The following is a 10,386-nucleotide window of genomic DNA, read 5'->3' on the forward strand; positions in this document are numbered from 1 at the left end:
CAGGTGGGGGGTAGGCCCGGGGGTCCTGGCTGCAGCCTCATGCCGCCACCCCTGCAGGAGTGCGCTGGGGAGCCGCTGTTCATGCTGTACTGCGCCATCAAGCAGCAGATGGAGAAGGGCCCCATTGACGCCATCACGGGTGAGGCACGCTACTCCCTGAGTGAGGACAAGCTCATCCGGCAGCAGATTGACTACAAGACGCTGGTGAGCGTGGCTGCTCTCTGTCCTGGGTGCCCTGGTGCCCCCCACCCCCCAGTTGTGGGGCTGACGCTGCCGCCTTGCTCCACCCCGCCCGCAGACCCTGAACTGTGTGAACCCTGAGAATGAGAATGCACCTGAGGTGCCGGTGAAGGGGCTGGACTGTGACACGGTCACCCAGGCCAAGGAGAAGCTGCTGGACGCTGCCTACAAGGGCGTGCCCTACTCCCAGCGGCCCAAGGCCGCGGACATGGACCTGGGTGAGCGGGCGGGGCCACGGCTGCCCGGGGTGTGTGCTGGAGCAGAGGGGCAGGGCCATGGCCTAGTACTGAGCTTGGCGGGGAAGGCCAGGCCAGTCCTCCACACCAGGCTGGTCTGGAGGGCAGTGGAATGGCGAGTGGGCTGTCCAGTCCCAGATTGGGTATAGAGGGTGGCTGCCCTGCCCTGGGCAGAGACTCTGGGAGGTGGTGGGTTCCAGTGCACTCTGGGAGGCAGTGGGCTCTTGGAGCCCTGAGGGGGATACTCAGGCTCATGAGAGGGGCAGGTGGAGCCATTGAGGGCCAGAGGGGACAGGACGGGTTTGGGGTGGGGCCCAGAGTCCTGCTGCAGATGTGACTGGAGAGGCTGGGTCCCCACAGAAGCCTCGGTGCCAGGCTGAGGAGTTGGGGCCCTAAGGCTTGGGGAAGGCAGGGAAGACCCCCTTAGGCTGGGGCTGCTGTGGCAGATTGGGAGGGCTGTGGCACGTTGCAGGGGACTATGGCAGGTTAAGGGTGTGCAGCAGGTGCGGAGGTGTGACCCTGCCCTGTGCTGGTGCGTCCCTGCCCTGTGCTGGTGCTGAGAGCTGCAGGCAGGCCCCGTCCCACTACACTGCTGTGATGGAGGAGGGAAAGAGGGCCCCAGCGGCCCCACCCTCCAGCTCCCTCCTCCCCCAGAGTGGCGCCAGGGCCGCATGGCGCGCATCATCCTGCAGGACGAAGACGTCACCACCAAGATTGACAACGATTGGAAGAGGCTGAACACACTGGCTCACTACCAGGTGGCTCCCGGCCCTCCGACCCTAGCACAGGCCTCCCTCCCCTTGGGGCTTCCACAGCGCAGCCGCCAATGTTTGCAGCATGTGGGCTGGACAGCAGCTGGATCTGTCAGGGAGAGGAGGGGAGGTGGTCACATATGTGTGTGGACCGTCCCAGGACCCGAGCTGGGCTTGTGGGATTGCCTAGCATCCCTGGGCTGTCCTGATATAGAGTCCCAGACTGAGTGAGGTGGCTGCCTCCAGGCACAGCACTAGGGTGTCACCGGGGTCCCCAGCCGGGGAGCGGGAGCCTGGTGGTGCAGGGGCACCCTGGTGGGTCACAGGGTCCCTGGCCCTCTGCCCACAGGTGACAGACGGGTCCTCGGTGGCACTGGTGCCCAAGCAGACGTCCGCCTACAACATCTCCAACTCCTCCACCTTCACCAAGTCCCTCAGCAGATACGGTGAGGGGCCAGGCAGTGGGCGAGAGGGCAGCGCATGGGTCCCTGGCCTGGGCAGGACGTCCCCCGGGCTCCCACGCTGCAGCAGCCGGACGGGAGGACCCAGGGGCAGGTGTCAAGCCTGTCACTCGCACTCTTGGCCTTACCCTCCAGCTCTGGAGGCTGCGCCTCCTCGCGACTGTGTGTCCGTACACAATTATGCCACCTCTGTGGTGTCATCTGCTGCCCCAAAATCCCACATGGGTGGGGGTGCCATCCCCAGCTTTCAGATGGGGAAACAGGCTCGGGCGGGGGGTGCGGGGTGACAGCCAACGCGGGCGCTGACAGCCTGGTGCTGCAGAGAGCATGCTGCGCACGGCCAGCAGCCCCGACAGCCTGCGCTCGCGCACGCCCATGATCACGCCCGACCTGGAGAGCGGCACCAAGCTGTGGCACCTGGTGAAGAACCACGACCACCTGGACCAGCGCGAGGGTGACCGCGGCAGCAAGATGGTCTCGGAGATCTACCTGACTCGGCTACTGGCCACCAAGGTGGGCCTGGCTGGCAGATGGGGGCAGGGGACGCTGGGCCAACTGAGCTCGGAGAAAGTGCCAAGCCCAGAGCAAGGGCCTCACCCCCATGCTCCCATGGCCACTTGCCCAGTCACCCAGGAGGTGTAGGCAGCCAGGCAGAGCCCTGGAGCTCAGTGTCCCTGCCTGCCCCCCGCAGGGCACACTGCAGAAGTTTGTGGACGACCTGTTTGAGACCATCTTCAGCACGGCACACCGGGGCTCGGCCCTGCCGCTGGCCATCAAGTACATGTTCGACTTCCTGGATGAGCAGGCCGACAAGCACCAGATCCACGATGCTGACGTGCGCCACACCTGGAAGAGCAACTGGTAATGCAGGGCAGGGGGAGGAGGGGCATCCCCCAGGGCCAGGCCAGATGTGTTCCCAGGGCCCTCGCCCTGTTCTGATCCGGAGCCCCTACTTGGGGCTCCCTGGCGTGGGGACACAACCCAGCAGGGGCATGGCAGGCCAGCCCTGTGCTAACTGGCCTTCCCTATCTGCCTGTGCCCCTTGACCCACGGCTTGCCCTCTGCTCCAGCCGCTGAGCCCCTCCCACTGCTGCAGGAACTGTGTGCAGGTGTGAGTGGCCCTGGGTGTGCACAGCTGTGTGGACATGAGTGTGGGCTGCAGCGTGAGAAACAGGGCACAGTGGACCAGCCCCAAGCCGGCTGGTTGCAGTGATGAGGGCAACAGGGACCGCAGGTACTCCTGGTAGTCTTTAGTGCGAGGAATTTACAGCCTCCCCATTGCAGTGTGGGGCCAGGCCAGAGCCTGCTTACCGAGGCGCAGAGGCCGAGCCACTTGCCACGGTCTCACGGAGCAGCTGGAGTACGGAGCAGGGTCTGCCCAGCCTGCACCGTGCACAGCTACACCAATGTGAGCTGGGGCTCTATGAGGCTGGGTTTCGTTATGAAGAGGCACCCAGCCTCTGAGTGGCCTCCCTCCAGAGTATCTGCCTCCCTGGCCAGCCAGTCCCTTGCTTTCCTCCGGCCTGGCCCACCTCTGGGACAGTGACCTGCTTCTTCCCTGGTCATGGACTGCCCAACTCAGCAATGTTGGCTTCCTCTCTGCTACACAGGCAGGCCAGCCCTTGGCCTCACTCCTTACTCAGGGCCCCCAAGCTCTGGTCTGTGGCCCCCTGCTCCGGTTGGCACACCCTAGCCACACCCTAGCCCCTGGAGCAGGTCCCTGCTGTGTGTGTGGCCCCCACCCCAGCAGACAACCCTACCATTGCCTGCTACAGGGGAGCCCCTCTCTGTGCACCAGGACCCTCCACCTGCATGGCCGAGGGCTTCTGGGGTAGGACTGCTCCCCAACACTTGGGGTCAGGTGGATGCCCTTGCCTGTATGGCTGGACCCTGCTTCACCAGGAAGTGCCCCTCCTCACCCTGCATCCTGCTGGGGTCTCCCCCCAGTTCTGTGCACACTCTCCACCGTCTTAGTTCCCCTCTCTCCTGGACTGTCCCTGCCACTTCTGCTGGCTCCCGGGCGAGCAGCCACCCCTGACTTGGTCTTGTCCAGCCCATGTGTTGCTTCCCAAACCTGGGATGCAGCCACCCCAACCTGTCCCAGCTCCGCCCACTGCTCGCGGAGTCTAGGGTTTAGATGAAGTGTCATGAAGCCCGTCTCCTGGGCCATGCTGATTGGGCACAGCGGGAGGCGGGGCCTCCAGGGACGCAGTGTCTCCAGGTCAGCATGTTCTCGGAGAATGTTCTTAGTGGAACATTCTAGACCCGTGCTGTCCAGGGTGGTGGCTCCTGAGCCTTTGAAATGGCACTGGTGTGGCTGAGGGTCTGGGCTCTTCATTTAAGTTAAGCAGCCACGTGTGGCCAGTGCTGCCAGGCAGCCCAGCTAATGGCAGTCCCTGAGGTGGTGTTTGGGGCACAGAGGGCTGGTCTCTGCAGGAATGGGTCCCCTGGGCCAGAGCTGAGCTGCAGGTCTCAGTGCAGGAGCCAGGAGTGCAAGCCAGCATGCAGGCCTAGGAGGGTGGTGGCTGTGTGGAGTGGGCCCCTGAGGGCCTGGTCACATCTTGCCCTTGTGCAACCGAGTGCGTTTGAGCACGCCTGTCTCATGATGCTCTGCGTGAGATGCAGGTGGTGGGGGCAGCACATCTCTGGTTGGGTGGCAGGGGACAGCCTTCACTTAACCATGGGCCCTGCAACTCTGTGGGCTTCGTTTCCCCGTCTGCATGGAAAGCCATGCCCACTTTGGATTCGGAGCCGGGAGGGCCACAAGGTCACTGCTCAGGGGGGAGCAGAGGCCTATCTGAGCAGCGCCTGGACTCTCGCCTGCAGCCTGCCCCTGCGCTTCTGGGTGAACGTGATCAAGAACCCACAGTTTGTGTTCGACATTCACAAGAACAGCATCACGGACGCCTGCTTGTCGGTGGTGGCCCAGACCTTCATGGACTCCTGCTCCACCTCTGAGCACAAGCTGGGCAAGGACTCACCCTCCAACAAGCTGCTCTACGCCAAGGACATCCCCAACTACAAGAGCTGGGTGGAGAGGTGGGTGGAGGGGGCAGGGGTCGGGGGCAGGGGCCTGGGGGCAGCCTGGACTCTGCTCACGTGCCCACCTGGCCACTCACCTGCAGGTACTACGCAGACATCGCCAAGATGCCAGCCATCAGCGACCAGGACATGAGTGCGTATCTGGCTGAGCAGTCCCGCCTGCACCTGAGCCAGTTCAACAGCATGAGCGCCTTGCACGAGATCTACTCCTACATCACCAAGTACAAGGATGAGGTGAACACCATGGGAGCCCACGGCTGGGCTAGGAGGGCTTGCCGGCCCCTGCCAGAGCCACTTGCTCTGCCCCGCCCTGCCACTCCTCCCTGAATCTCTGGGCTGCCACTGACCACCTTCACTCCTCTGCACCCGCTGGCCACCTGGTTCCTTGGGGCCAGGAGGGAGCCTGCCAGGCCGAGCAGAGAAGGCCGTGGTGGAGTCACTGTGTGCAGCCATGTGGGGTCAGGGGTGGGGAAGATGGGATGGCAGCTTCTTCCTGAGGCAGAGGGTGTGTGGGTGGTGAGCAACTTCCCTGAGGGGCTCATTTCAGGGTTTTCTAGTCTGGGCCAGCATCTCCAGGGCTGGGCATAGGCTCTTGGCAGAGCTTTCCTTTCAGTATCTTTTCTGCTGACTTGGAGTGAGGCCACGTACATGGACCTGGGGACGGGGTCCAGGAGGTATCCAGGAAGGAGAACTGGCTCCTGGGCCGCACAGGATGGGAGCACGGGGCCAGGGGGCAGGACAGTCTCGGCCTGTGCCAAGGCTCTAAGGGCTAAGAAGGCCACGGGAGTGAACCAGAGCCACCCTGGGGAGGCCAGGGCAGGTGCAGCAGAGGCAAGGAGCCTTCCCCAGGGTGCCACAGGAGGCAGAGGGCTGTCCTCAGGCAGGTGCCCCAGGGGAGCAGAGGAGCAGCCAGAGACTGCATGTATTAGGGTGGGGAGTGGGGACAAAAGCCTGGGGTCCTGGGGCTCACCAGGGAAAGGGGAGCTGAGGCTCTCTGGGGAGCTCTGCTTTAAAGGGGCACAGAAACCCCAGGGTGTGAGGACTGGGTGGGGACATGTCAGCAGCATGGCCAGGCAGCCAAGGGATCAGAGCCTGCTGTTTTAGGGGGTGAGGGTAGGATGATGACAGGGGCAGGGCTCATTCTCCATATTGGGGTCCTGGAGGGTCCAGGCTCACAACCAAGGTCCTTTGGCCAGGGATAGATGGGGTTGAACCTCTGGCACCTACTCTGGAGGCATCCGCCCTGGGCCTGCTGAGTGCATGGAGGCTGGTGGCCCGGCATGCTGACAGTTCTCCTGGCCTTGCAGATCCTGGCAGCCCTGGAGAAGGATGAGCAGGCGCGGCGGCAGCGGCTGCGGAGCAAGCTGGAGCAGGTGGTGGACACGATGGCCCTGAGCAGCTGAGCCCCAGCTGTGATCATCCAGCATGATGCAGCGTGAGGACGGCTGAGCAGGGACCGGGACAGCCCTCGCCGCATGCGTGTGGAGTGTCCGGTGGTGCTCGGGCCGCCGCAGTGCAGCGACTGCCCGGCCCTCCCTCCCCTGCCTCGCCTGGTTGGGTCCCGGCTCTTCCTGTGTGGAGGTGATGGTACCTGCCACACCACAGCTGTGCACACAGCTGCTTGCTCAGGGGCCGGGACAGCACTGGGTGCTCAGGCTGGCCAAGGACCTTCATTGCCTGGCAAGAGCTGCCCAGTGGCCTTCATGGGAGAAGGGCTGACCTCTGAGGGGCTGAGGGGTGAGGCCAGGGCCCTCCAGGGGGAGGGGTAGCCAGCTTGGGCTGTCCCCTTGAGACCGGGACAAGAGGCTGGGGGTGTCAGCATTCCCGGCTTTCCAAGCTGCCCCCAGGCGGCAGAGTCTGAGGGTCCCGGGGCCCGGTTGGCAGCTGGAGAAAGAGGCAAAAAGCCCGTAGCCGGGCAAGAGGAGCTCAAGTCGGTTTGGGCCCGTTGCCACCGACTCCCACCTCCAGCACCCATGCCCGCTGCACCGCTGCCATCCTCAGATTCACCGCGTGCTCTGCGCGGCCGAGGCCGGAGCACCACATCCACCTCGCCCCAGAGAGGCCCTGCTCCCTCCTATGGAGGGGCTGTGGGCCAGGCTGCTCAGACTCCTGGGTGGCTTCCAGACGGACCGGGCAGCCCCTCTCCGTCCTCAGGGCTGTGCCTCTGGGAGCCACTGGCAGGGGCCCCGGGTCACAGAGAGCACGTTCCCATTATTTATTCCCCTCCGCGTCCTACACAGGCTGCCCTGGCAGCTGTCTTCAAGGGTAGGCCGAGCTCCCCGCCCTGGAGCCCCTGAGGGCGGCCCCTGAGCACTCCTCTCTCTCCACTCTCTCTGTCCCTGCCCCAGCGGCTTCCAGTGTGGCATCTCAGCAGTGTCCTGGCCCCTCCAGAGCAGTGGGACATCTGGGGACTGTTTTTGTTTTTAGGGGAAAAAATTCTGCTGCACTCTGCTTGGGCCTTGAGGTCTGTGGCAGGGCTCCTCTGGCCCGCAGTGGCCTGGACCTATCTGGGCCATGAGTGACAGGCAGTGACCAGAGAGACTGGAGGCCAGCGGTGTCCACCCTTGCCCTCAGCAAGAGAGAATGCATTCTTAAAAGAAAGCTGTACATGTATATATATGCATATATATATATGTGGCTCTAGCCTCAGGCTCCAGCCCCAGTGGGGTACTGTACAGTTAACTGAAGAAGAATTTTAAAGATGATTTGAACAAGAAAATGAAGGCAGTGGGAAAGCAGTGCCAAATGGTTGTGGAGAAAGTGGCCGGAGCCTCCCTGGAGTGGAGCAGCCCTGAAGCCTGTGCCCCCCAACCTGCGGGCCGCTGTTTTGGTTTGACATGACAAGGAAAGGACTTCCTGCCGACCCTGAGAGCCTCTGGGGTGCCGCGGCACCACGGGGCATGCATGATTGTGCTAGCGTTTAGTCTGAGTTGATCTTTTTAAAACTGCAAGTGTTGAATACTAGAGGTTGTTAGACCCTTTTTTATGTTTTCTAATTAATCAGTCACTTGTAAAAGCAAACAAGCGGTCCATCCCCTTTTCAAGGTCACTTTTTTGATGGTACCGAAGATCCCATGGACTTTAAGGGACAGCTAACTGTGGCCAGACTCAGCCCCATGTCCTCGGCCAGGCCCAAGGAGAGCACTCGGCCCCACGGGGTGTGCCAGTCTTGCAGTCCGCCCCACCTGAGCAGCGTGAGCCAGATGACGCCGCAGAGACCCACCTCTTCCCTGAACGCGGGTCGGTGTGGAGTCAGTGACTGCTGACTCAGGGAGCTCCTTGGCCCCGTGGGCACTGTGCCAGGGCTGGGGCCTTCTGCTGCTGCCACACCCAGCTCAGGCCTGGGCCAGCCCCTGCCCCCAGCCCACTGAGGGGGTGGGCTTACTCCCTGGGCAGTCTTGGGGGCCAGAGCTGAGGCCAGTCCATGTTACAGTGGCTGGGCTGTTTTTTTCAGTAGCCCCTAGCATTGGCTGAGATTCCCGTTCCTGGGTGCGCCTCCACCTCCCTTCCGATGCTTCCTGGCTATGGTGGGGTGGGAACCTCAGTTTCCCCCAAAGTCTTCCCTGGATGCTGGCTTCAGGTTGAAGTCCCTGGTTCTTCCAGTTCCTCACGGGTTACGTAGGGGCTCCTGCATCACCTTCAGAATCCAGTTCCAACCCCCACTCTCCTTAGGCCTTGTGCCCTGCTCTGCCCTGCCAGGCTGCCCTTGTCCATGTGAGTAGCATGGGCGGGTGGTGGGGACGGCAATGGTGATGAAGGGGGTGCACCACAGGCCTCATGAAGTAGTTCCCACATGGGCGTGTGGCTGGGGCGTGGCCACCACAGAGCACATGGCTGTGTCTAGGCGCAAGCACTTTAGCAGTATCTGTTTACATGCGCAAGGATCAAGCCGACTACCCGTGCTGTCTACTGGGACAGCAGTCTCCGAGCTACTCCGTACCTCCCTCTGCCAGGTCGTGGAGTTAGGCCCCAGTCCCTACTTGTCACTGGTTCCCACTGTGCTAACTGTGCAGCACCTGGGAGCTCTGGCCTGGGGCTGGAGGCCCTGGTAGGAGCTGCAGTTGGAGGCCGTTCTGTGCCCAGCAGCGGTGAGCGGGTCCCATGGGCCCTGTGTCTGCAGGGAGCCAGGGCTGCGGCACATGTGCTGTGAAACCGGCACCCACCTGGCGTGCTAATGCCGCCACTTGCTTCCTGCAGCACCTCCTACCCTGCTCCGTGTCCTCCCTCTCCCCGCGCCTGGCTCAGGAGTGCTGGAACAGCTCACGCCTCGGCCTGGGAGCCTGGCCTCTTGATATACCTCGAGCTTCCCCTGTGCTCCCCAGCCCCAGGACCACTGGCCCCTTGGCCTGAGGGGCTGGGGGCCCCACGACCTGCAGCGTCGAGTCCGGGAGAGAGCCCGGAGCGGCGTGCCATCCTGGCTCGGCCTTGCCGAGAGCCTCCGCCCTGGCTTTCTCCCTGTCTGGATTCAGTGGCTCACGTTGGTGCTACACAGCTAGAATAGATATATTTAGAGAGAGAGATATTTTTAAGACAAAGCCCACAATTAGCTGTCCTTTAACACCGCAGAACCCCCTCCCAGAAGAAGAGCGATCCCTCGGACGGTCCGGGCGGGCACCCTCAGCCGGGCTCTTTGCAGAAGCAGCACCGCTGACTGTGGGCCCGGCCCTCAGATGTGTACATATACGGCTATTTCCTATTTTACTGTTCTTCAGATTTAGTACTTGTAAATAAACACACACATTAAGGAGAGATTAAACATTTTTGCTAAAAGCTCTTGGCTCCAGGTTTTCCTTGCTGGGAAGCAGGGGCGGCCGCAGGAGTGCAGCCACATCCCAAACGCGGAAGCATATCTCCCTGGGAGACTCAGCCACACCCAGGACAGATGGCCACGCTCTGTGAGTTGGGTGCGCTCAGCCCAGGTGACACATTGGAGCCCTTGGCGGAGACTAAAACACCAGTGCCTGACCCCCACTGGAGCCTTGGAGCTTCAGGGGTCTGAGCGGTGGTCACTTTTAAATGCTTCCCAGGAGATTCTCCCGTGACCCCTAGCTCAGAGCAGTGGCTTCCAGCCCATGCCACGAGGCAGGAATTCCTGGGTGCCTTGTTAACTAAAATCAGATTCTGACCCCGAGGGGCCCATGAGCAACAGCCTGGGGGAGCTGAGGCTGCAGTCCTGGGCCCCCTGCCTTCAGTAGCCAAGGCTGGAATTGTGTTTCCCAGACTCGCAGCCAAGGAACCGGGTTTGAGAAATGTTGGTCTTTCCAGCAGAGACAGGCTATGCTGCTTCATCTCATGAAAATGTGTACAGATACTAATGATGGAGGTGTGGATGCAGCTTCTGCCAGTGCCTGGCTTTGGTCAGTGGCCCCGTCCCTGGGCTCATTTCATCCATGGCCCAACGGGTGGCTGCTCCTGCTTCAGAGGGTGGGTGCAGGGTCAGGTGTGACACATCCCCAAGGGCCCTGGGCACCTGCTCTGCAGCTGCGCCTCCAGGCAGACCCCAACCTGGACCATCTGAGCACTGCCTGTAAGTGAACTCACTGGGACTTCCCAGCAACCCTGGGAGGTTAGGGGCAGCTGCACCTGCAGCTGAGGAATTGAGGCACACAGAGGTTACACAATGTGTCCCAGCCACATGGTGGTAAGCAGCAGCCC

At 62.3% G+C, this 10,386-nt stretch overlaps 1 protein-coding gene across 1 annotated transcript in view; it reads left to right on the plus strand.

Moving 5' to 3' along the window:
• Window positions 1-9,501, plus strand: part of PLXNA1 (plexin A1) — a 54,305-nt gene extending 44,804 nt beyond the window's left edge. The window contains exons 24-32 of the mRNA XM_031009365.3: window positions 58-204; window positions 299-458; window positions 1,131-1,234; window positions 1,578-1,674; window positions 2,012-2,202; window positions 2,381-2,550; window positions 4,516-4,728; window positions 4,815-4,965; window positions 6,039-9,501. Coding sequence (XP_030865225.1) covers window positions 58-204; window positions 299-458; window positions 1,131-1,234; window positions 1,578-1,674; window positions 2,012-2,202; window positions 2,381-2,550; window positions 4,516-4,728; window positions 4,815-4,965; window positions 6,039-6,134 — 1,329 coding nt within the window. The 3' untranslated portion in view covers window positions 6,135-9,501. The remainder of the gene's footprint in view (window positions 1-57; window positions 205-298; window positions 459-1,130; window positions 1,235-1,577; window positions 1,675-2,011; window positions 2,203-2,380; window positions 2,551-4,515; window positions 4,729-4,814; window positions 4,966-6,038) is intronic.
• Window positions 9,502-10,386: the final 885 nt, after the last annotated feature.

Source organism: Gorilla gorilla, chromosome 2 (assembly GCF_029281585.2).
Source record: "Gorilla gorilla gorilla isolate KB3781 chromosome 2, NHGRI_mGorGor1-v2.1_pri, whole genome shotgun sequence".
In the NCBI taxonomy this organism is placed as follows: domain Eukaryota; kingdom Metazoa; phylum Chordata; class Mammalia; order Primates; family Hominidae; genus Gorilla; species Gorilla gorilla.